At 43.1% G+C, this 26,969-nt stretch overlaps 1 protein-coding gene across 2 annotated transcripts in view; it reads right to left on the bottom strand.

The window, feature by feature from the left end:
* Lekr1 (leucine, glutamate and lysine rich 1) overlaps nt 1-26,969 on the bottom strand; it is a 152,314-nt gene that overhangs the window by 26,690 nt on the left and 98,655 nt on the right. For both annotated transcript variants that reach the window (XM_047563674.1, XM_047563675.1), the window contains 2 exons: nt 18,363-18,440; nt 17,850-18,053 (listed from right to left, as the gene is read on the bottom strand). In XM_047563674.1, the coding sequence (XP_047419630.1) occupies nt 17,850-18,053; nt 18,363-18,440 (282 nt within the window). The remainder of the gene's footprint in view (nt 1-17,849; nt 18,054-18,362; nt 18,441-26,969) is intronic.

Here is a 26,969-nt window from a genome sequence, read left to right as displayed (position 1 = left end):
GAAGAAACAGAAAAGCTGAAAAGAGCAAGTAACAAGATTGGATCAGCAATAAAAACTTCCTATCAAAGAAAAGTCTGGGATCAGGCAGCTTCACTGCTGCCTTCTACCAAACATTGAAAAAAGAATCAATACCGATTCTTCTAAAATTATTCCAAAAAATTAAAGAGGAGGGGTTTCTTCCAAACACATTCCACAAGGCCAACCTTATCCTGACAACCAATCCAGACAAAGACACAACAAAAACCCCTGAATATACAAAGTCATCCTGAGCAAAAAGAACAAAGCAGAAAGCAGAAGGCATCACGATACCTGACCTCAAAACACACCACAAAGCTGCAGAGACCTAAGCAGCATGGCGTTGGCATAACAACAGACACAGGCTGTACATCAGGACGGACAGCCCGGGGTAAGCCTGAGCGTGTCCTACAGCCAACCTGCTTTTGGCAGAGGTGCTGAGAACACGTGGTGCAGAGAGGGCAGTCCTCAGCAACGGTGCTGGGAAAACTGTCACCTGCCGAAGAGGGAGATGGACCTGGCTCTCTTGCCAGTTATGCAATCAACTCAAAACACAGTAAAGATGCAAATGCATGAAAACTGCTAGAAAAGACCTCCTCAGTCACAGGAAATAAAAGCAAAAATGGACAGTGAAATTACATCAAGCCAAAAAGCTCTGCACAGAAAAGGAAACAGCCATAGTGAGGAAGCAGTCCACAGAGTTGGGGAAAATACTCGCAAACTATCCATCTGACAAGCAATTCATATTCGATATTTTTCAAAGGGGAGTTATTGTCTTCTCTGCTGTGCAGGGGCTGTTTAGCTTGGAATCCCACTTGTCTATTTCTGCTTTTGTTTCCTGTGCTTTTTGGAATCTTGTCCCCCCAAAAAAACCCTTGCCCATTCCAATTCCTGAAGTGCTTCCCCTATGTTTTCTTCTAGTAGTTTCATTGTTTCAGGTTTTACATTTATGTCTTTAATTTGTGTTGAGTTTCAAAAAACTTGGGAACGTCCTGGGTTCAATTCCCAGCACAGCAAAGAATAAACTAAAATAAAATAAAACCCCATCATAAAACCTGATTTAAAAATGGGCACTAGACTTAAACAGACATTTCTTGAAAGAAGGCATACAAATGCTCATCAGGCATATAAGAAAATGTTCAGGGAAATGCAAATCAAAACCACAACGAGATGTAACCTCACTCCAGTAAGGATGCAACTGTCAAAAGAGAAAAGATGACAAGTGCCAGTGATATGGAGAAGAAGGAACCCTTGCACAATGCTGGTGGCAGTGTAAACTAGTAAAGTCGTATGGAAGTGGCTCGAAAAACTAAAAACTGAACTGCCATTTGATTCAGAAATCCCACTACAGGGTATCCGTATCCCAAGAAAATGGAATCAGTATGTTGAAGAGACATCTGCATTCCCAGGTACATTGTAGCAATAGCCAAGAAATGGGAACAGCTTAAGCATCTATCACCTGAGGACTGGAAAAAGAAAATGCGGCACATATATAGGATGGAATACTATTCAGCCATAAAAAATGAAGCCCTGTCACTTGCAACGACGTGGTTAGAACTGGAGATCATGATGGTAAGTGAAATTAACCAGGCACTGAAAGACAAGTACCCCATGATCTCATTCATATATAGAATATTAAAAAAAATGACTTCATGAAGTTGAGAGTGGCATGGTGGTTACTGGAGGCTGGTGAGAATTGGGGAGGCAGGGGAAAGGTTGGTCAGTGGGCACTAAGTTGAAGTTAGGAGCAAGTTCTGGGTGCTGCTGCTAATTACATACTGTACTTCTCAAAGAGCTAGGAGAAAGGACTTGAATGTTTTCACCATAAAGAAATGATGTTTTAGGAAGTATATATGTTTAACCTGACTTAAACATTTCGTGATGTTTCTATATCTAAAAATAAGTTTTAAAAATGCAGATTTCACTAGCATGTTCAACAAGTTCTGCTTCATTGTGTCCCTCACACCGTTTCCTCCTTTCCTTTCCGTCTGCCCATAGCCTCCCCAGTTCCCTGACTCCATCTCCCACCGAGAGGGTCGTGATAGAGTCTTGATCTCTTGATCTCTGGTCTCACGCTCATGTTATTCAACGCTTTTACCATTAAAATGACAGTGCCTTTACTTCTAGGTTAGGAAATTTAATGACACAAACACAAGAAGACACATTCAACTTGGTCATTCAGATATGAACATCATTTGAGGGAAACTGATTTTTAAAAACCCCAAACTCCCAAACTTCCTTTCTAGAAGCACGTCAGACTAGGTACCTTAACAACTTTCCCACTAAAAATAAATTCTAGTTAAAATGCAGGGAAATACCTTGAAGTTCATCAATGAGTTGGGCAAAAAGCGAGGAAATGCAGAGAGCAAAACTCAAGTGAAAGGACAGAGAAAGGCTCTCAGTGGAAAACTAGTGGGATCTGAATCAGGTCTGCAGCTCGGTTCATCCCGTATCAATGCTCATTTCTTAGTTTTGACAGACACCGCAGTTAGAGAAGATGGGTCAGAGGGAATCAATCCCTCAGCACTGTCTCTGCGACGTCTCTGTGTCTCTAAGATCATTCCAAGCCAAGAGAGTCAAAAGGAGCCGTGAAAGGAAGAACCCGTGAGGAGGGCCTGGCGGCCATCCTCCTTGGAAGGCACCTTCCAAACCTGATGACCAGTCCACACCGCGACCCGCAGGAGCACCAAGAACCACGCTCACCGGGCAGGCATGAAACGCACGTGCTGAACGTCGGAAGGACTGTCACCCTTCAGGACCAGAGGGAAACTACCTGCTTTGAACAACCAGCCTTGGCGCAGGCCTGTGTCTCGAATCCCTACCCCTGAGCGGTCCAAGTCCTCATGCTGAGGATTCATTTAAAGTGGTGCTGAGCACTCTCACCTCCAGATGCCTCCAGGAAGACGCTGAGAACCTGGAAGAACTCTACTGTCACCCAGGACTCAAAGAATTCCTACCGGTCCAGTTTAAAAACTCTTAGTTTATAATGCAAAAGGAAGTTTTAAATTTGCAGCAAGAGGAGGAATGGGCAGGTAGAAATGGCAGCAAAATCAAACCTGCAGCTCCCAGCGTGCCAGATTTTCAGACAGAATATAAAGTAGGGATGGCTGGCACGGGAGAAGAAAGAGGAGAGTGACTTAGTCACTAATGAAAGAACAACCAGCCGAGGGTCCCGAGCACATCATTCACAGCTGGAAAAGAGAAGTACTAAGATGAGCCGGGACTCAAAGACTCCCAGAGCAGTGGGGGTAACAGGCCCAGAGTACAGCGGAGGACTCTGCTCAGTACTTCAGAAGCAAAGGAGACAGAGAGCAGCTCTGCAGGCAGAGCCCAGGTCTCTGAAAACCCCACGTGAGTCCAGGGCTCACAGGATTCCAAGCACAACAAACAAACTAGATCTCACACCCGGAGCCTCAGAGGGAAAACGAAGAGTGGCCAAGTTAAAGATCCTAGGAATTGTGGAGAGGAAATCCTCAGAGGAACCTAAATATCCTGAAAACTCGTCCTCCATAGCAAGAGGATGACAAAAGCAGCAGAGGCCTGGTTCTGAGCCTGTGTTGTGAGTCTGTGTTCTGAGGCCTGTGTTGTGAGTCTGTGTTCTGAGTCTGTGTTCTGAGCCTGTGTTCTGAGTCTGTGTTCTGAGCCTGTGTTCTGAGGCCTGTGTTCTGAGGCCTGTGTTCTGAGTCTGTGTTCTGAGTCTGTGTTCTGAGCCTGTGTTCTGAGTCTGTGTTCTGAGCCTGTGTTCTGAGGCCTGTGTTCTGAGGCCTGTGTTCTGAGTCTGTGTTCTGAGCCTGTGTTCTGAGTCTGTGTTCTGAGCCTGTGTTCTGAGGCCTGTGTTTTGAGGCCTGTGTTCTGAGCCTGTGTTCTCAGCCTGTGTTCTGAGTCTGTGTTCTGAGCCTGTGTTCTGAGCCTGTGTTCTGAGTCTGTGTTCTGAGTCTGTGTTCTGAGGCCTGTGTTCTCAGCCTGTGTTCTGAGTCTGTGTTCTGAGCCTGTGTTCTGAGGCCTGTGTTCTCAGCTTGTGTTCTGAGTCTGTGTTCTGAGGCCTGTGTTCTCAGCCTGTGTTCTGAGTCTGTGTTCTGAGGCCTGTGTTCTCAGCCTGTGTTCTGAGTCTGTGTTCTGAGCCTGTGTTCTCAGCCTGTGTTCTGAGTCTGTGTTCTGAGGCCTGTGTTCTCAGCCTGTGTTCTGAGTCTGTGTTCTGAGTCTGTGTTCTGAGCCTGTGTTCTGAGTCTGTGTTCTGAGTCTGTGTTCTCAGCCTGTGTTCTGAGTCTGTGTTCTGAGCCTGTGTTCTGAGGCCTGTGTTCTGAGTCTGTGTTCTGAGCCTGTGTTCTGAGTCTGTGTTCTGAGCCTGTGTTCTGAGGCCTGTGTTCTGAGGCCTGTGTTCTCAGCCTGTGTTCTGAGCCTGTGTTCTGAGTCTGTGTTCTGAGCCTGTGTTCTGAGTCTGTGTTCTGAGTCTGTGTTCTGAGCCTGTGTTCTGAGGCCTGTGTTCTGAGGCCTGTGTTCTCAGCCTGTGTTCTGAGCCTGTGTTCTGAGTCTGTGTTCTGAGGCCTGTGTTCTGAGGCCTGTGTTCTGAGTCTGTGTTCTGAGCCTGTGTTCTGAGGCCTGTGTTCTGAGGCCTGTGTTCTGAGCCTGTGTTCTCAGCCTGTGTTCTGAGTCTGTGTTCTGAGTCTGTGTTCTGAGCCTGTGTTCTGAGCCTGTGTTCTGAGTCTGTGTTCTGAGGCCTGTGTTCTGAGGCCTGTGTTCTCAGCCTGTGTTCTGAGTCTGTGTTCTGAGTCTGTGTTCTGAGCCTGTGTTCTGAGTCTGTGTTCTGAGCCTGTGTTCTGAGTCTGTGTTCTGAGGCCTGTGTTCTGAGGCCTGTGTTCTGAGCCTGTGTTCTGAGTCTGTGTTCTGAGCCTGTGTTCTGAGCCTGTGTTCTGAGTCTGTGTTCTGAGCCTGTGTTCTGAGCCTGTGTTCTGAGTCTGTGTTCTGAGGCCTGTGTTCTGAGGCCTGTGTTCTCAGCCTGTGTTCTGAGTCTGTGTTCTGAGTCTGTGTTCTGAGCCTGTGTTCTGAGTCTGTGTTCTGAGCCTGTGTTCTGAGTCTGTGTTCTGAGCCTGTGTTCTGAGTCTGTGTTCTGAGGCCTGTGTTCTGAGGCCTGTGTTCTGAGCCTGTGTTCTGAGTCTGTGTTCTGAGTCTGTGTTCTGAGTCTGTGTTCTGAGGCCTGTGTTCTAAGCCTGTATTCTGAGCCTGCGTTCTGAGGCCTGTGTTCTGAGTCTGTGTTCTGAGCCTGTGTTTGAGGCCTGGTTCTGAGCCTGTGTTCTCAGCCTGTGTTCTGAGGCCTGGTTCTGAGCCTGTGTTCTGAGCCTGTGTTCTGAGGCCTATGTTCTGAGTTCTGTGAGAAAATGAACACTGGCCTGAAGATAGGCCCCAGGAATCATGCAGAATAAGGCAGAATAACCTGGTAGAGCTTCCAAAGAATGTGCTCCACAGGAAGGAAGGTGGTCTCAGAAGGGAGGTCAGACAGCAAAGGAGGGTATGCAACAAAACTGCCCCCCACAGGCAGAGACCCCTGCGCTGTGCCAAGGGCAGCGGGGCCAGGCCCTGGGTTCAGGCTTCAGGGCTGGTGCTGTGCAGTCCTGAAACCTTGCTGTTTTTATCTTTGGATTTGTGTTTTTAAGTGGAGTCTGCAAAGACTCAAGCATGCACTAAGGTCTCGATGCTTCAGCTCTGACCAAGTCTCATATTATTAATTAACCCAGTCTCAGAATATTAATTCTGATTATGTGCAATTAGAAGGGATAATGAAAAGAATTAGAACACTGGACCACAATGCAGAATGTATGTCAGAAGGGCAGCTAACGGAACTCAAGTGTTCTTTGGTCTGTTCATTGTTCGAGAGGTGTTTAGGTATCTTAGAGGTAAAATTTCAAAATAACTGCTACAATAATAGAAATAAAATACACTATTAGTGGAAAAGTGCACTAAGAAAATACACAAAACCAAAAATCCTCCTTCTAAAAGGCCCCAAAGGAGAAAATAGTATAGAAAGAAAAAAAGGGGCAGGGAAAAAGAGAACACTTCCAACAATAATCACAATAGTGGTGAAAGTTAGAAGAAACAGATTTGATACAAAGCTTAGTTACATGCTCTATCCAGGAAACATTCCTAAACTATTAGGACATGTAAAGATTGAAAGCAAAAATTTGGGAAAGATCTAACAGGGATATACTATTATAGGAAAGAAAGAATATAACTATATCATTATCAGAGAAATAGAATTTAGGACAAAAGTCATTTTGGGGGCTGATAATGATAATAGGTTTGATCTACTATGAATACTCTAAACTTACATATACCAATTAAAGTGGTCTCAAAATAGGTGAAGTAAACCTATTTTGTAACTGTAAAGAGAAGCCGGCAGACCCTCACCATGGTGGCAGAATGAGGTACAGCACCCTCGGTCATAGCTGAACGATCCAGGACCACACACTTGCCTTGGAAGCACAACTGCACAACTCTTGGCTGCGGCTGTGCAACCAAGGGACGCTGAGAATGAGTCAGTGAAGATACAGAGATTTAGGGCAAGCACTGAGACTGATTTGACATACAGGGCCCTGTACACATGTTGCAGAAAGACACACGATTATTTTCCAACTCATATGAAATTGACCACACACTAGGCCAGAAAGCACGTTTAAGAAAATTTCAAATAATTTTTATGCTATAAACCTGCTTGGCTGAATATGGTAGCCACTACCCTCAAATAGCTATAGAGCACTTAAAATACGGTGAGTCCAAATCGAGATGTGCTGTAAGTGTAAAAGACCAGATCTGAAAATTTAGTATTAAAAACTCCAAGATATAGCATTGGAGGTGTAGCTCAGTGGTAGAGCACACACACACACCCACAATCGAAACTACCTGCAATAACTTTGAAAGATGGTCACATATTTAAATAATATTTTGGATATATGAGTTAAGTAAAACATTTTTAAATTTGATTTTTGCTTATTTTTAGTCTTTTAATAGGGCAATTAAGAATGTTTAAGTTACATATATGGTTTATATTTTACCTCTTATGATCTATAATGAATATTCTGGGAAAATAAAGAAATGTCACTAACAAAAAATAAAATATCTCAATGTATTTGAAAATTTTAAAAATATATTTCTGAATAACTCATGGGTCAAATAAAAATCATGGGTGGTACTTAAATATACTTAGAACAGAATAAAAATGAAATTGCTACATATCAAAACTTGTGAAATAAAGCTAAGGCAGACTGGACGGGTAAATGGTGGGATACTAGAGAACACAGACCCAGATGAAGAACGAGTGACCCTCAGCTACACACACCAGGCACAAAGTCCAGGAACATTCTGTTGAGCACGAAGAACAAATCACACATGCAGCATGATTTTATTTTTGTGAACATCAGATACACACGAAGTCAGCATTCCACTTTTTAGGAACAGAAACGTACTTGGTAAAATAAGAGAGAAGTAAGAGCACAGGGGCTGTGGCTTTTGCAGATGCTCTCGATCAGCTGGAGGCCGTTCCCTTTGACTCCTAGATTCTGAGGACCAGGCCCTGCCTGCTGGTGTCCCTTCTGAGGTAGGAGAGTCTGGGTGGAATTGGGGAGGGGCATCAGGGGGCTTCAGAGCTCAGGGGGGTTCTTTGTTCTACCCGAGTACACAGATCTCCTTGTATCACTTTATACTGGGATCAACCCTCTCCACGAGTACTCGGTGTTTATAAGAACCATTACTGATAAAGCCTGAGCAGGCAGTGGGGAGGTGGAGGGGAGAATTCAAGGCAGAGGAAGGTGAAGGAAGGGGCAAGTGTGTAATAAGTGGGATTTTCTCCTGGGTAGTAGGGTTCACTGACATCTGGCCCTGAGGACACAGGGTCCCTGTCCACGTGGTGCTCAAATCCATACAGTAAAGGTTTGTCCTTTACAGTGTAAGCCAGACCCAGCAGGTTCTGATAGTCTGCCTGGGTCAGGGTTGGAGAAGGGCAAGTGAAGCAAGAGGAACAAAGGCCAGGCCAGCGAGCAGGCTCTCACCGAAGCTTCGCTGTGGCTCTCCCCAAGGGGCCAGACATCTCTGTCTCTTCACGTCTCCTCTTCTTCCAGTGCAAGCCAGATGCCAGCAAATCCCCAGTTTTCTCTAATGCCATCTGTTCTGAGCGTCTGACACAGGTGCACCCAACTCTCCACCTGACTGCTCTGCTCTACTTTAGAAACGCCCTAAACTTCACGTTTGAAGTCTTGGTGGCTGACAATGTGAGAATCCCCTTCGTGCTCACGTCCCATACTGTGCTGCTCACGCGTGTTGTTCCAGGATGTGGCCCAAGGAGCAGCTCTTCCCTGGAATGCTGTCTTTGTAGCAGACCAAAAAGAAAAATCATCAAAACACAGGATCTCTTAGAACTTCTGTCAGAATGGGGCATGTGACTTCTCTCACGTTTCAGAGGCAAGAACGGTGAACTGCCAAGTCTGGTACCAGGTGGGGCTGGCGGCCACCCTCGGCTGCACCAGGTGGGGCACTGTGTCACCTGGCACCCGGAGTCCAGGCCATCTTTGGAGCCCGGGAAGCCTGCTCTGGAGGTGGGGGACATTTCTTGCTCAGACGATGGGCCTTCCTCCTGGGGGTAATTTCACAGCCAGTTTTCTCCACTTCCTGGCTTTCCTTTATAAGATGTGTGCTTTTTCATTGTCAACTTGGCCACATCAGAAAGGGCACTAGGGATTTTGCCTTGTTGGAAGAAAAACTGGCTTTCTCAACTTTCTTTGGGTCCTAAGATGCTGGGGGGCAGCTGTGCTCCTTCATAATCCCCAGGTCCTGCCCCTCTCATCTCCTGCCAACCCATGCTTTGCTTTCTGTCGCTAGGTCAGTTTGATTTTCAGAATATATCTACATATCCGTGTATGAAACCATTCAGTGGACTCTTTCTGATCTAGCATCTTTTACTCAGTATTATTATTGTGAGTTTCATCCAAACTGCATTATGTGTAGACAGTTGATTGGTTTTATGCTGAAGGTATCCCCTTGTACAGACGCAGTCAGCTCACCCGTGCACCTGCGGGTGGACAGCATGGCTGCACGGGCACAGCGGCTGTCGGGGTGTGTGTGCATGCTGCTGTGTGGCCGTGTGCCCGCACCGCCTCGGGTAAAGATGTAGGAGTGCAATGGCTGGGAAGCAAAGTAGACGACTATTTAACTCGTAGAGAAACTTCCAAACAATTTCCCAAAGAAGTTGCGCCATTCCACATTTCCACCAGCAGGTATGAGTGTTTCGGCTCCTCCACATCCTCTGCTGCACTTGGTATTTTCAGGCTTTTAGATCTTAGATGTTCTCAAAGTGTGTAGTATATTCAACTGTGGTTTTAATTTGCATTTTACAAATGACTAATGACACTGAGCATTTTTATGTACTTATTAGTTATCCGTATATATTGTTTGGTGAAGTGCCTGCTCAAATCTTTTGCTCATTTTTTATTAGGTTGCATATATTCACATAAATGAGATTCTAAAGTTCTTTATATATTCTGGAAACAGTAGACATGTGTATATATAGCTTCACTAGGTATATCCTTTGCAAGTATGTTATCCCAGCTCTTTATGGCTTTTCTTTTCATTTTCTTACCAATGTCTTTTGAAGAACAGTTGTTTTTCTTTTTTTCCTTTCCTTTTCTTTTCTTTTTTCTTTTTTTTTTTTTTTTTGGTGGTGCAGAGGATTGAACCCAGGTCTGGTACATGCTAGGTAAGCACTCAACCACTGAGTTACATCACAAGTCCTTTCAGAAACTTTTAGTTATTAAAACAGGGTCTCAATAAGTTACCCAGACTAGCTTCGAACTTGGGATCCGCATTCCTCAATCACTGAGAAGCTGGGATTGCTGGTGTGTGCCACCACATCTGACTTGAAGAACAACTTTTTAATTGTGGTGAAGTCATTCAAACTTCAACCTTCAGAACTGTAAGATAATACCTTTATGTTGCCTTAAGCCACTAAGTTTATGATCAGTTGTTATAGCAGCAATAGGAAACTCATACAATTGTCTACCTTCAAGGGATATTACACAACTAGGTAAAATATTAGAATCTTATAATAGTAAACTTAATCAAGAAAAAAGAGCAGCAGTCAATGGAAATAAAGTACCACTTCAAAAAGTAGCAATGATTTTCAAAATTCCAGGGCCACAGAAGAGGTGTGGCTGCCACATGCTTATTAAAAGGGATCTGGCAGTCTGGTCCTTTCTCTCTCCCTATCTTCCTCCCATCCTCCCTCCTTCCCTTCCCAGTCTTGTTTTCTCTTTCTTTCCTGCCTTTTTTGGTGCACTTTATTTCTTTAACCAGATTTCTGTTTGAAAAGAGGATTTACTGATTAGAAAATTCTGATGAGTATTTCCAGATGGTACCTGCAAGTACCTTCAAAGTTACCTTTACTACAAAGTAGAGGGTACTGAATATCTGAGATGCTTGAATCTTGGTCTCCCTGGAGATAGTTACAATTTTGATACCATGAAAAGTGGAATCCATTCCATACACATTCCTTCGATGGACTCAGTATGAAGCATGGTTGTTATATGCACAAGTATAGTAGATTATAGCAGCTAAAATACAGTAGGTCATTCCATGTTCTTGAATAGGCAGAATTAATGTTATAAAAGTGGTCATACTGTCAAATGCATTAAACATATTCAGTGCAATTCCCACCAAAACACCAATGACATTTTTCACAGAACTAGAAAAAACGGTTCTAAAATTCATTTGAAAGAATAAGAGACCAGAACAGCCAAAGTAATACTGAGCAAGGACAGCGGTGCTGGCGGCATCACAATGCAGGACCTTAAATTATACTGCAGAGCTAGCGAGGGTAACAAAAGCAGTCTGTATCTGCATCCAAACGGACATGAAGGCAATGGAACTGAAGACACAGGGACAACCCACACACAGTTGTGTGACGCTCAACAAAGGCGCTAAGTACATACACTGGAGAAAAGACAGCCTTCTAAAGAAATGGAGCTGGGAAAACTGGATATTCACATGTAGAAGAATGAAACTAGATCCACATCTCTCACCCTGCACAAAAGTCAACTCAAAGTGGACCTGTGACCCAGGAATGAGGCCAGAAACTCTGCAACTGCCAGATGAAAGTATAGACTCAACTCTCCACATTCGGTACAGGCACTGATTCCCTGAGCAAGATTCCTAAGGCACAAGAAATAAAATTTAAAAATCAGTAAGTGGGATGGCCTCAAATTAAAAAGCTTCTGCACAGCAAAGAAAATGAGTGCGAAGAGAGCCTACAGAGTGGGAGAAGATCTTTGCCAGCTGCTGCTCAGACAGGGGATCAATATCCAGAATATATGAAGAAATCAAAAAACTTAACACCAAAAAAGGAAAAAAACCCAAATAACCCAGTTAAGAAATGGAAAAAAGAATTAAACAGACACTTTTCAAAAGAAGAAATACAAATGGCTAATAAATATGAAAAATGTTCAGCATCTCTAGCAACTGGGGAAATGCAAACCAAACTCCTCTGATACTCCATCTCACTCCAGTCAGAATGGCAATATCAAGAATACAAATAATAATAAATGTTGGCAAGGATGTAGGGAGAAAGGTTCACTCAGACATTGTTGCTGGAACTGAAAATTAGTACAACCACTCTGGAAAGCAGTTATAGATTTCTCATAAAACTAGGAACAGAACCACCATATGACCCAGCTACTCTACTCCTTGGTATATAACCAAAAGATCTAAAATCAGAATGCTGTAGGGGTACAGCCACATCAGTTTTATAAAATAGCAGTGCGATTCATAATAGCCAAGCTATGGAACCAACCCAGGACAACAGACAAATGGTTAAAGAAAATGTGGTATATATACAGTATACAGTTTTACTCAGCCATAAAAAAGAATGAAATTCTAGCATTGGCTGGTAAGTGCATGGAACTGGAGAAAAATCATGTGAGGTGAAATAAGCCAGACCCAGAAAAGTCAAGGGTTGAATGTTTTCTCTAGATCAAAACAAGAGGTGGGGGTGGGGGAAAGGCAGGGGAATCCCATGAAAATAGAAGAGAGATCAGTGCAGTAGAGGAAGGGGATTGAGGGGGAGGGAGGTGGGACGGGAAAAGAGAGGAACAGTGGAAAGAATCTGATGGAACTTTCTGAGGTACTTATATGAACTTACCACAATGAATTTCAACTTTATGTATATCTGTAATGCAGTAATTAAAAACAACAAGTAAGTAAAAGAAAAATCAGTCAGGTAGAGGGAATACGGAGAGAGAAGGGGGGGAAAGGGGCAGCACTGGGGCCTCACTGGAGCAAATCATATTCCGTGCTTACGTAATTATGTCAAAACGAACCCCAATGTCATGTATAACTATAATGAAGTAATAAAAAATACAGAAGGTCAGGGTTCAAATGCTAGAAATTAAGTGATTATTATTTACTGAATTTTTGGAATTATTTAGTCTGTTATGACATTTTCACAAAGTAGAAGGTGTTTGAAGTGAACTGCCTTTAAAAAATGAGCTTCTATCTGTGATGGTAACTTGCTCGACCTTAGGGTTACAGAAATGACACAGATGTTTATACCTCCTTCATTTCCTGCTGGGCCTGTTTCCGACTCTAGGAACTCGGCAGTGTGAGTGCTGAGTGGAACAAGTGGAAAGAATAATTGCACGTCATTTATAAGCACTGGCTTTCCTTGACTAGAATGGCAACGAGCAGTGAGTAAGGGGACCCATGTGTGAAAGACAGATCTGGCCCCAAAGAAAAACCCACACTCACACCCTGCACCAGGGGAGGGCCTGCGCATCCTTCAGGTGAAAAACCATCTTCCTTCTTAAGACTTTGACAAGAGATAGTGATCTCATGTGGAAAAAACTAAAAGGACCAATTCGGGTGGCAGGGGAGTTTCTGTTGGGAATCTAGAGGAATTATGAGAACTGGCACAGTAATTTTAGAGGCATGAGTCATATTTTTCATGTTATAAAAGCTGACAACATGCAGCTGTTCAGGTGGCTGAGTTCCCCTTCAGAGCCAGTCTGCCGATGCTGACGCCCTAGAATCACAGTAGCCAACACAGATTAATGCGCTAAATTTGAATTTCACTATGAATCAAATAAGGATAACTGCCACTAGAATCCAAAGCCTGCACTCCACTCCTGGCTCAGAAGCTGCAAACCAGAAGTTCTGGATCTGGAGAGAAACCGGGGCACTTGCAGCTTTACGACGGCACTCAGTTGCTTGATTAGAATTAAATTTATTCTCACCTGTGCACACAGCAAATATTTACTGAGTGCCTGCTGGGTGTCAGGCACCCTTTCAGTGGCTCTATCTTGTTGCTCCTTAGGATTATGTTCATACAGTTCCCACATTTTTAGAAGAAAATGTAATATAGTTTTCTCACCAGATAGTGGGGTTTTTCTGTTTGCTTGTTTGTTTTGGTGTTTTTGGTACTAGGGATTGAACCCAAGGGTGCTTTACCACTGAGTTACATCCCCAGATAGTTTTTTTTTTTTTTTAAATAACATTTTTGAAGTTGACACCATAGGAAAATTGGGGAAATACTTGTTGTTAAGAGTATTTTTAAAAAACATTAACTTTTAAATTCTGAGACCAATGAGCATTTTATGTCTTACAGATATGCAGGAATCTAGATTTCCTTAATTATAGTAAAAAATATAACTGCAAACAAATTTCAAATCATACTGCCAAAACAACAGTTTTTAGATTCTATCTCACAAGTGAAGACATCTTCACACTGTCAATCAAAAAGATCATTTTGATTTTGCCACGACTCCTGTCTCCACTGAAAGCTGAGATGAGAAGTTTGGCAAACCAGCTGTTCTGAAGCTGCTGATGAACAGGGTATCAGAGAAAGAGCTGGGTCTTAGAGGAAAAAATCTGGTAAGATTTATTATTTTAGAATATTACTTAGAATGCTTCATTTCACAATACTTTAATGGAATAGCATCCAAATTGAATCACTCTAAGGATTAATCTTTCCAACTGTATGAGCAAAGCAAACAATACTGAATTCAACAGATATTTATTGAATATCTGCATGGATAGTGCAGGATATAAATTAACACAATATGATGCTTTAAGGGAATTGCAACTTCTAGAAAGATGAAAAAGAGGAAATTAATGCTTACTGAGCACCCATCCTTGATGACCACAATTCTAGATGCTTTAATATTCACGAACTTTAGCTGTCAATAACACAACCATTTTTTGTGTAAAGAAAAGAAGCCTTATAGGGGTTAAGCTGGGATTTAAACCGTGTGTGCCTGACTCTGACATCCATACTTCTTACACAAAGCCACACTGCCACAAGGTCCCAGAGGCCCTCCTATCACCTCCGAGGCATTTTTTCTTTTTTAAATATTTTTTTTAGTTGTCAATGGATCGTTTATTTTATTTATTTATATGTGGTGCTGAGTGTAGAACCCCGGGCCTCACACATACATGCCAGGCAAGTGCTCCACCACTGAGCACAAGCCCAGCCCCTCTGAAGCCTTTTGATTTCTAACACTAGGTCTAGTGTCCAGCCTCACTGAAGTAGCTCAACACCAAGTGCTCTTCTCTCTTCCGACCTGTCAAGCGAGTACACCTCTCACACTCACTGAGTGGACCGAGTGGACATGAAGTAGGAAGGGGAGGGGATGCAGAGGGGCATTACGAGGTTTTTCCGCCTCCTGCAGGTCAGTGAGTTCCCTGGAGACCCCGTGTTACAACCTGGTCGAGAAGAAGCAGACGCACTGAGAGCAACTGACAAAACAGCCCTTCAAGAAAGTCATGCAAACCAGAGAGAAGGGAATTTGAGTTGTAAGGTCACAGACAGCAGAGCTTGTTCCTGTCTTTGCCAGTTATTGACTCTGAGTCGGAGCGTAGCCTCCGTCGACCTCAGTATCTGCATCTACACGTGTGCACACTGACACCTGTGTCAGAGGCCAGGGCCAAGCTCTGCTAGCCAGTGCCTTTGTGCGAATCTGAAAGGGGCCTCCCTTCTGGGCTGGAGAATCAGAAGCGCTCCCTCTGTCTGGGGTGGACCTGTGACCCAGGGCTGGGCAAGGAGAGATGGCATGTTTTTGCCAGAAAACGAGTCCCCTTCTCTAGGGCAAGTGGCTGGAAACAGAGAGTCCAGGCTGGTGTTCAGGCCCCTTAGCCTGCTGCTGGCCCCACACAATGGTGCAGGGCATTTCAGTGGAGCAGTGTGTGGACAAGACACTGTCCCAACAGCGGAATGCATGGATCATAGGTGAGAGGACTGGGGAGGGGTGGAGGGGAGGGAAGGAGCGGGGAAGAGAGGGAGAGAAAGAGAATGAGAGAGCAGGTATGTATGTTCGGGTATGGGGTCATGCATATGAAAGGAAAGAGCATCCTGAAATAATCTGCTGGGTTTTATATTGTTTTTCTGAGGGTTTATAACTTTCAATTAAAAAATGACAAAAGACAAAAACACATCTATCCTTATAAAATATACGTGTAAGTCTATTACAGAGAATTGGGAACACATTTCGACCTCAGAGTTTTCCGTAACCATGGAGCAGGTCCAGACCTCCTGCAGAGCACGCTCAGGTGTGAGTTATAGGCACAGGTCCCTCCCTGGCCACAGCGGCTGCACTAGGGGACAGAAGTCTGTTCCCACACAGAAGAGCAGCCACACTTCTCCAGCACCACCCTGAGCTTCCTGCCATCCTCCCCATCCAAAAGAAGGCCCTCAGCAGCCCCAAGGTGTCCGTGACCAAGCTGGGCAACCATCTCTGCCTGCAAACTCTCATGACCCTCAGAGACCCAGTCCTCTGGGGGTGGGAGAAAGCCACGCATAATTCAGCAGATTTGTACAAATAGATGAGCTGCTTCCTGGTCACTGTTTCCCTTCCTCTTTCAAATCAGAAGTTGCATCAGTATTTTCTTTCCCCGCTCTAGGTTTAGTTCTGGATTTTTATGTTGTTGTTGTTGTTTTTTCTCCTCTTTTGAAGCTACATAACTTCTAAATTGCACATTTTGCAACCTCAGCAAGGGCTCCTTTGTCCTGAGGAGTGGCACCTGAGACCACCTGGATTTACAAAAACACACTGCTGCTGGGAGTGAGCTGGGCTCTGCCCTTTGGTGAGCAAGTACACCTGGCAGCGTGGGTGGATGCAGTGCGTCCAGAGCAGTATGGCAGCCTCCCAGACACCCCTGGGCCTAGTCAACACCATCTCCTTGGATGTCGCCAAGTCACACTGTGTCCAAAGTGTTTCCTGAGCCCAGCTTCTTCTCTTGGAGGGACTGTCTCTCCTAACTTCTTAAGGACAGTTCCATTTTGAGTCCCTACTGGGGTTTCAAATCAAAGTTTAACTGACTCAGTTGAGAAACAGGGTGGGTTTACTGAAGGAAGGAAAGTGAGAGAAGAAAGTCAAGTTCCTGTGTGAACCTTGGGGAACGTCTGCAGTTGTGCATCTTATTCAGTCAAAGGGAAGTCGAAGCAAAACTGTACCTGGAAGGACCAAAGCCAAGCTGTTTTGGCTTGTGAACTACAAAGCCCTCACGTGACTCGCCCATAGAAACAGACATGGTGCCCGTGGCCGCACTGATGAGAAAGAGCTCTGAGACAAGACACCTCATTATCTGGGTGCGCTGGGCTCAGTGGTAGAGCACCACCCAGCATGTGTGAGGCACCGGGTTGGATCCTCAGCACCACATAAAATTAAAGAAATAAAATAAAGGTATCGTCTCCATCTACAACAAAACCACAACAAAAACAACCTGACTGCCTGATTCTAAGCTCCTGCTACCCTCTGCCCTGGCCCCACCCCAGGTGCTTCCTCAGGAAATATCTGCCATTATACATAAGAACTAAAAAAATGATAAATCTTCTAAAGTATACTCATAAATAGAATAAAATGAAGATAAAAGATAAAAATGACAGGAAGAATGAAAAACAAATGACCTATCATGGACTTTCTGCTACAGAGAATACAAAACGAAAATTCCTGCCCTTATAGAATTTGTGTTCTTTTGAAATATAATAATTAAATCAATAAATGTAAATGGGATAATATCTTAACATTAAAGATTCCCAGACTTTAAAACCACCACAACTAACAACAAGAAACCTTCGCTATGTATCAGATACGCATTTAAAGCAAAAGGATTCAGGAAGAATGTATGAAGACACACAAGGTGAAAAAAGGAAGAAAGTTGAGTTGCAATATTAATTGTAGATAAGGATAATTTAAAGCAAATTAACTGGACAAAAAATATCTTGGACGGCTGGACCAATATGCTTCTCAGTATCATCAGTCCCACTGAAGAGGTATCTTTGCTTGTGGTAAGCTCTCAAGGAAAAAAAAAAGTGGTGGCAGATGAAGAGGGAAGGGAAGTGACATGAAGGGAAGTGACATGAAGGGAAGTGACCTGAAAGCACTGGCCCAGCAGCTGAGACCTGGGTCCAGTGCCAGCACTACAGAAACCAAGGTAGACACAGTGTGATAAAAAGACACTTTTCTGTTGAAAATGGCAGAGTTCACCAATCATTGGCTCAGGTGAGATTTAGTGGTACAAGCAGCACACAGGATGTGATTTTTTTTTTTTCAATAAAAATCTGACACCAAATGAGACTTGAGTTCCTTTCATTCCTACTCTTACTAACTCTGAGGCCTTAACCACGTCATTAACTGATGTGGGATTCAGTTTAATCACTTGTAAAATGATGTAGTGAAATGCAGTGACCTTGCAGTAAAATGTGTCTTTGGTCCTGTGATTTCACTGTTACAAATATTTAGGACGATGACATTTCAAATATATATGGACATTGACTTAAAGATAAATAGCTTTGTAAGAAACCACACCTTTCATTTTTCAGTGCTGTAACCTCTTGCCTTGTCTGATTCAGAAGAGCTTTGGTGATCTCTAGCTCACTTTCTGAGAGGTTAATTCTTCTCTTTGTGTCTTCTTCTTGCCTTTCTTTTGCAGTCAGCTCTTCCTGTAAAGCTTTGTATATTTGTTGGCAAGTCATTAAAGAGTCTTCTTTTTCTTTAAGCAGCCTAGTGTGCCTAAAAGGAAAAGTATCTCACCAGCATGCATTAGATAGTATGTTTTTATATTTATCAAAGGTGTATGGAAAGCTCATTTGAAATTAGAGACTATAACTGTAACCTTAAAAAGTAAAGACATTTAGAACATGATCATTGTGTGATCTTAAACTGTCCCATCTATGCAGAGGCCAAAGCAATGAACAATCACAGGACATTATAACACTGGGTTAGGTATTACACATGTAAACAATTAAGAAGAAAAGTTAAGTCCATTTAAAAATGTTTTCAGAATGGTAAAAATATTAATTAAAAGTTTGCAATATATACCGTGATTCAGAAATAATGGATTCAAACTTCAGTTTCCTTAGTTCTCTTTGACAGTCATCAGCTTCATTAGATTTATTCCTAAGATAATAAAGTATTTTAAATTAGTTAAAATTTAAAATAGTAAAATATGTTACAAATAAATAATAAAGTATTTTAAATTAGTTAAAATATAGTATGTTACAAATAAAGTGTAAGCATTTTTCCTGTATCATTATTTTACTTAGACCAAAAAGAATTTCTTAAATCTTCATATTATGATGTCTTTAAAGAAATAAGCATTTAGTCCACTTTTATAATGACTAAATTAGCTTCTATGAAATGTAGACCAGTCTATATTTTAATAAAAACAGCGAACTCTGGACAAAACTGATCAAAACAAAACCTGAACAAATAACCCCTACATAAAGGCACTGGAAAAGGAACCACGAACAGGCCTGGAGGTGTGCTGACATGAGGACGAGGGGACAGCACAGGCTCAGGCTGCGTCCCAGGGCAGGTCCCAGGATGCACCAGGCAGGGAATTAAAACCCGGTAGAAAATGCCAGTCTTTCTGGCCTCAAGAATCAGAGCATAGTGTTTGAAGCAACCACCGCTGCTGGAAAACGAAGAGGGTCCAGAGAGAGAGCCCCAGGTGCCGTATGTAAATTCTGCTGAGCTCCGCACAGGGCAGATTCCATGCAGCCCGGTAAGAAGAGCTGACCTGAGATGCAGCTGCCGCCCAGAGACAGAGTTGCAGTTTGAGACCAAGAGAACTAGCAGCTCACTGTACCGCCCCCACTCCAACAATAACTTTTTTGGGAGGAATGTAAAAGATACAGAATCACCATAATATCCACAATGTCCAGACTACAGTAAAAAATTACTTAACATGTAAAGAAACAGAAAAGTGTGACTCATTCTCAAGAGAACAGTTAATAGAGACTGACTCTGCGATGACTCAGATATTGAAATTAACAAAGATTTTAAAGGAGCAATTATAACTCAACTCAAAGACAAAAAGGAAAATCTGTAATTAATAAAAAGAGGAGAAATTTCAGCAAAGAAATAAAAACTATTAAAAAGAACCAAATGGAAATTCTAAATCTGAAATAAACACTTGTTTTTAACTTATAAGATTGGGTTTTATAGCAACAATCGAAATGTTAAGAAAGATTAGCATTCCAGTTTACATTTATTTAGACTGCTCATTAACCATGTTGAATCACTTTCTGAATTTTCAAAATAGCTTAGAACTGCACTATAAAATAGATTATAAGTGTCTCTGCCTTACTTGAAAAATGATTTTAATTTCTAGTAAATAATATAAAAATCATCATGAATATATATAGGATTCATTTGTTTTTAAATCTATGATTATAAAATGCATTAAACTGTGAGACAGAAAATTGCATAAAACAAATGTATAATATGGTGAATTATTATAAAGAGACTCTGGTATCTAACATCCATGCCAAAAAATAAAACCTTAACCCCCACTCTAGCAGCTTTTCATGACAGTGTCCCAAAGGTTGGCAGTCACCTCTTCCCTAAAAGTAACCATTCTCATGAACTTTGTGGTAATCACTCCGATTGTTTTTGATGTTTTATTGTCTATGCTGTATCCCCCAAAACTATATTTTAATTTTGCTTTTATTTTAATACCTTAAAATATTCTATTTTCTCCATTGCATGCTTTTTGTAAGATGGTTCTATTAAGATGTTACTTTGACGTAAAACAAACTGTAGATCTTTTGGGGGTGGGTTGTGCCAGGATTGAACTCAGGAACACTCGACAGCTGAGCCCCATCCCCAGCCCTGTTTTTTATTTTATTTAGAAACAGGGTCTCACTGAGCTGCTTAGTGCCTTGCTTTTCCTGAGGCTGGCTTTGAACTCAGGATCCTCCTGTCTCAGCCTCCTGAGCCACTGGGATTACAGGTGCATGCCACCACGCCCAGCAAATTGCACATCTTTTAAAATACACAATTTGATAGGAATGATGCATGTGTACACCCAGGAACCATCACCATGATCCAGTAGCATGGGAACGCGCTCAGGAGCCAGGACTACTCAGTGAAATGGAAGATTGTACGGGTGGGACGGAGAAGGTACATCAAACATCTTGCAATGCCAGAAAGAAAGAAAATACTTAGAAAAGCTGTGGGAGCTGTTTCCAAAACCAGAAGAGCCAGCTCGAAGTGCTCCCACTAGCTATGCCTAGGACAATCTAAGTCCCAAAGCGACAGAGCAAGGAACTGAATTATCAACCATTAAAGCCAGGAGTGCACACGTCTGCAAAACTAATGGATGTGTGAATGGAAGAAGGCGGCACCTGCTTAGAGCAGAATGCTGAGAGCTAGCAAGTGAGGCAGATGGTCGGGAACCGGAAAAGCACTGTTTAGCACCCACTGGCCTTAGTGAGGATTGAACAGGCAAAAGCATTAATGGGTGTTATATCTAGAAAGACATTTTGGTGAAGAGCAGAAGGTTTTCATGACTTTAAGGTGTTTCTTCTAGAATTTTTACTCTCTGAAGGGGAAGAACAATTCTCCCACCCCACACCATTAATTACATACTAGAAAAACAGCAATACCTGGACCAGGAAATCAAAATTACCAGCAGGGAAGATGATTATCAGGTGCCTTCAGATGTGATGCCCTGAGAAAGGCAGATCACCATTGTTGGGGCCCAGAAAATAATACCTCCAAAACGTGGCACCCTGGCAGGCTGGTTATTTTAAATTCAAGACCCCTGGAGAGCAGCAGGTGCCCGAAGAGGCTTTACTCTGAAGTTGCTTTATCTGCTTAAAGACTGGATCTGTCAAAGAGGAAGAGACTCACCTCTGACCCTTCTTGAGTTTCACTAAACGTGCATCTGCAGGAAGGAAACCAAACTGGACAGATTTTGTCACAAGCAATTATCCATTTCCCAGACCTATTCAATTCCCGAAAGAATTATGTTCCAACTACTATCTGAGCGTTGGACCCGTTCATTCACCTAACATCACTGATGACCCCTCAAAGCTTCCTTGTGCCACTTCTCTTCCCTGTGGGAAGGGCATACATGCATCTGACCTCACTGGGTTGGTCATCACACTCCTGTGACTGTCCCATGCATGTTAATAACTCCTCTGTGGTCAGCTCACTCCAGTGAACCATCAGAGAGCTAAGGAGCCAAAACCACCTATTTGGTTTTCTAGTTGAGGATACATATTCTTAACCCAATCGTGGGAAATAGACCAATAAAATATGAGGAATTTTTTATTTTAAAAAAGCATGAGGGGTTCTGCATTCTTCGAAAATGTCAAAGTCATAAAAAGACAAAGACAGTCTGTGGAAAGACGGTCTGACTAAAGAAGGCTGAAGAGGGATCCAAGCTGACTGACCCTAGACTGGATCCTGTGCTGCAGGAGAAAAGGTTGTGGAGGACTTTGTCGGTCAGCCGATGAAACCGAAGTACGCATGGCAGATTCAAGTGTGTTCCATGCTGATTCACAACACCCAAGACTCCACAGTGGGCACGTAAAATGCCATTGTCCCGAAATATGCAGAGGGAAGTGCCACATCATATGTGATGCATCTTCAAATAGCTCAGGAAGAAGATACGCATAGATTATAAAGCACAAGACAAGAGGACAAAGGTCGTGCTCAGGTCCGACACAAAGGAAAGAAGCTGTACACATGAGGGTACGATTTTTTTTATCAAAGTTTTTAAAGTTATAAACTCAATATTGGTTAGGAAATAGAGAAATGGGTATTTACAAATACTGCTGATATAAATAAATCAGTATAATCTTATCGGGGACAATATTCAGATATTCCTGTTTGATTCTAGTAAAAATTACTCCAAGGAAATAATTGTATGTGAGCAAAAAGTTTTGTCTATATGAATTTTCTAAGCACCAACTTATGAAAGAGAAGTACTTGCACATTCTAAAACAAGGGATTAGTAAATAAATTATGGTTCATCCAGGTTAAGAATGCTATGTAACCATTTAATTATCATCCACAAATATATAATGACATAGAAAAACATCCAGGATTTATCACTGAGTAGACAAGTTTTGCAAAACAGGACATAAAGTATGATGTCAATTATGTTAAAATATTAATTACTTAGAAAAACAGACTAGAAGGATATGTCAGAATATAAGCAATTGGGCTGGGGATACAGCTCAGTTTGTAGAGTGCTTGCCTGTCAAGCACAAAAAAAAAAAAAAAAAAAAAAAAAAAAAAAGCAATCACCTATGTTGCTTGGCTCCTGGTCTCCTTCTCCATCTTCAGATCCATCACCGCAGCCTCTACTTCTGCCCTCACACCAACTTTCATGACTCCAACCCCTGCCCTGCTTCCCATCTGCAAGGGCTCTTGGGATTACATGGGATTTTCCTGAATAATCCAAGATAATCCTCCCTTCTCAAAAATCCTTAATTCAATCACATCTGCCAAGTTCTTTCTGCCATATAAGGAACAGAAGGATTCTAGGGATTAGGACATTAAGATCTTCAGGGCCTCTGTTTGACCATAATTGGGCTCCTTGATTCCCCGGGTCTCAGATGCTGCCATGTTAGGATGGCTTGCTCCATTCTGTCACCCAGATCTTAACTCAGAGGCCATCTGCTCAGGGCTGCCATCTTGCTCCTTCCATCCAGAGTACATCACCCCTCCCCATCACCTGCACTCTGACTATTTTATTTTATATTTTCTGCAGTACTTAGCATTATCTGAAATCACCTAAGCAGCTCTCTCCAGGATCCTGCCAATCCAGTACTGCACACCACCATCCCGCACACAATCAGCTCTCAATAAACATTCTGTATTGAATGAATACAATTCATTCAAGTTAGGACCATGTGAAAAGTAGGTCTATACACTGCCACAGGAATGTCACCAGGCCACTTTATGCTTGCCTGACAAAAATTGTTCACAATTAAGTAGAAGTAAGAAGAAAATCAGAATTTGATACTTGCATCTCAATAACAGAGAATGTTCCAAGGACAGATTGGCCAAATCAAATGTTGCTGAGAGATCAAGTCAGATGTTGCTGAGAACTTTACAAATTAATAACGTGTGCTAGTCGCAAGCTTGTTATTGCTCAAATTAGTTAAGCGAGAAGGTGGCTGCTAATAAAAGCCAAGTGTAAGTACATTACGAAGGTCCCAAGTTAGAAAATCATTCAGTATACCACTTTAGACACACTTTCTTTGTGGTTTTGCTTTCTGCAATTTCTGTTACCCACCACAGTCTGAAAATATTAAAAGGAAAATTACAGAAATGAACATGCATGACTTTTAAGTCACACACAGACCTGAGCAGTGTGATGAGATCTCCTCGTCACTTCATCCTGTCCAGGCGCCAACCACCCACTTCCCAGCAGGTCCACCCTGTGCATGCTGCCCACTTCCAGCCCCAAGCCAACTGTCGTGGCACCTCAGTGCCCGTGACTAAGTGGCCCTTCTGTAACGGCCTTCCGCTACATGTCCCCACGCCTACGTCACTTGCTACACTCCATCTTAGCATGCAGCACTGTCGCATCTCACTGGAAAGGAAGCAGATACAGGGAGAAGTTCCAAGAGTGACAGGCTACATGCCCATACCTCCCACTACAGTATATCACTACAATTGCCCTATTTTATAATTTGTTATTGTTGTTGTTAATCTCTCACCATGCCTATTTTATAAATTCAACTTCATCATGGTATGTGTATGTAGGAAAAAATGCAATATACATTACATATCTGTATATATGTACATATATAAATATAAACACATATGTATATATGCCTGCATAGATGTACATACAGATATACACATATATATGCAGGTATGTATAATAAAATAGAAGAGGTCAGGTACTAGCAGTGGTGTGGGGCATCCACTAGGTTTTGTAATCTATCCCCTGCAGATCAGGGTGGAGACTACCACATTCATTAGTACTTGACAAAATCCAAATCATTTTAAGTGAACTTTGTCTTTTGATTACATTCATGAGAACAAACACGTCCACACAGTAAATGACACAATGTGCAGGTATAGAGAGTGAAGTAAAAGTTTGCACATGTCCCCCTTGCTCAGTCCTTCCAAATGTCCACTCAGTGGACTTAAGCCCCATGTATATGGACATTAATATGCACTTTCAACGAAAGGAGGTCATCAGTTTTCTGATCTTGTTTTTAATCTCTCAAATTCCTAACAGCCAGTGTCTCTTTGAGACTACAATCCTGGGCATACCCGGTGTCCAACAATTTCCTAAGGCACTACAGTTTTCCTGTGCGACCCTTAGCCTCTTTTGCAGGGCGGTGGGGAGTATGTTTTTCTTTATACGCCAACCTTTCGGCTTTAAGAGCCTTTGCTTCTCTGTTTTCCTGTTCATTTCTCCCTCGGTTGTCCTGGAGGCTGTAAGAAGGTGCCGGTTCTGCTATCTGAGGTGGGCACTGAGTTTCCTCTTGGGCTGTGGGAACCCCAGCTCGCCAGCTCCTGCCCCCACGCTCGCTGCTTTAGCCTGAGGGTACAGATGCTTCCCCAAGTCTCGCTCACGCAGGGCCGGCTGCTGGAGGGCCCTGCCCATGGGCCAGCTGGCAGAGGTTCCCAGTGGGATTGCTCCGAGGGGGCGTCACTGAACCTCCCGCACTGGGACCAAGGGGTGCATCAGAGTGCGAGGGTTTGGGGGTGCTCCAGACCAGATGTGAAATCAGAGCATCTCTGGAGGGGCTTGAGGGACGGGTCACACTGCAGTGCTGGGCTTCAACAAGCTCCCCAGGAGTCTCACACAGATGGAGTCAGAGGGCCACTGCCCACTGTTCGCCAGGCCAGGTCCTGCCTGTCACATGTCACAAGTGGCTTTCCTCTCGATTACTCCTCTAGAGTCGACCCTTCCTGTGCATTATCTCCCAGGAATTCCTGAAAATCTCCCAAAACCTAGGGCAGTCCTTGCTAGCCTTATTTATCCATCTCCAATATCTACATGAAAGTAATAAAGACACACTTTGTATCTGTCTACACTTAAAAGCAATAACGTGAATTTCAATCTTCACGCTTTTCATTATTTCAGGGAGGGCTCCCCTTAATTAATTAGATGTCATGATTCCTAGACATAAGGCTTGCAGAGAATCTTGTCGCCAGCTCTGCAGAGCCCCATTCGTGACCGTCACACAGCTAACATGGCTGGCTGCTTGGCCCTCCCCACAGTGTCCTCCCTGGCCCTCAGGGTCCCACCTGCCTGCTCCTCTCAGGATGAGCCTGCCCGACGTGAGCTCACTTTGGTTGTCCTGTTCCTCTTCCCAGTGACTTGTTTAGGAGAGGCTGTTAAGGGTTTTAGCCAAGAGGGTGTAGGGAGAGGGCTAGGTGGGGGCTTCTGGGTAATTTTTTTTCTTGCTTCTAAGGACACACCAGAAGAGCAGACCCATCCTGCCTCTGGTGTGGACACCTTGTTTGGACATGGTACCTGGAGTTGCAGCCACCTGCAGATCACAGGAGACCTAGCTTTGGGTAGAAGCCAGTGCTGAAGACAGCAGGATAGAGATGGAGAGAAAATCAGGCCCTCGGTGATGAGGCTGAGCCTCTAGATCAACTAACCCCCTGTTACTTGGAGCCCAGAGCATCCCAACTGAAAGAATCTGTTTTCAAATATACAACAGTGTTTTATAAACCGTAGAAAATATTTTCTTAAAAACATTAGAGGGAAAATAAAACCAATTCCATCCATGTGTAAACGGCTTCTTCCTCTTATACCAAAATCCACAAAACTTGTATCCAAATATTTAAACAAGAGAATTATCTAAGTTGAATAGGTAAAAGTTACTCCTACTCCAGTCCCTACAAAAGATGAGGATAAAAAAATTAAAGGAAACTGATGCCACAGTATTTTCTAATTTCTAGAAGCCCAAAGAGGTCTGAGTATGTACAGTAAATCTCCGACTTACTAAAAGGCTGTGTAAATTTTAGAGTGAATTATTTTTTACTCAAACTCAATCATTTAAAAAATGGCCAAGCCACACATTTGCCTCCAACCTATAAATAAAAGAGCACCAGTCAACTATTGGGAACCTCCTGGCTTCCGAGCAGTCCCAAGCTCTGATCCCAATTGCCCACCGTCCCCAACTAACTCCTGCCAGTGCAAGTCCACAGCATCGATGGACGGTCTGGCAGGTGGCGTTGGAAAGGTCGGTAGCACGGGAGGTGCCTTCAATTGCTCTGCCATTCACAGTTCACGTTTTCTGAAAACGGGGGCTCTGGCCCAGTTGCAATGGTATGAAGGTGTCTCATGGGTAGGAAGCACCAGTTTTATAAACCAACGCGGCTCGGCAGTTCTGCAACCATCCAGGATCGCCTGCGGGTAGTGAGCTTGCGGGGCTTCAGTCAGGGTGCATACTCCTCCCCCAGCTGCAGTCTACCTTGGTCCTCGTCATTTCTTAGCGCTCATGTCGCAAGTTATGTTTAAAATATAATGAACAAAAACACCACACAGCATGTATAAATCGTAGGTGGAATGACTCCTTGTGTATGAAAAGAAGTCTGTGCGCGTTTCCTCTCCACGCAGCAACCATAAGCTGCGGCCTTTCCCTGGCGGGTTTCTATTTAGCTTCTCCCCCAACTTTCCAAGAGTCCATCCTCCCAGCGGAGTCTCGGGTG

The sequence above is a fragment of the Sciurus carolinensis genome, chromosome 9, assembly GCF_902686445.1.
Source record: "Sciurus carolinensis chromosome 9, mSciCar1.2, whole genome shotgun sequence".
NCBI lineage: Eukaryota > Metazoa > Chordata > Mammalia > Rodentia > Sciuridae > Sciurus > Sciurus carolinensis.
Note: the sequence above shows the minus strand (reverse complement) of the source record. Positions and strands in the feature narration are given on the sequence as shown.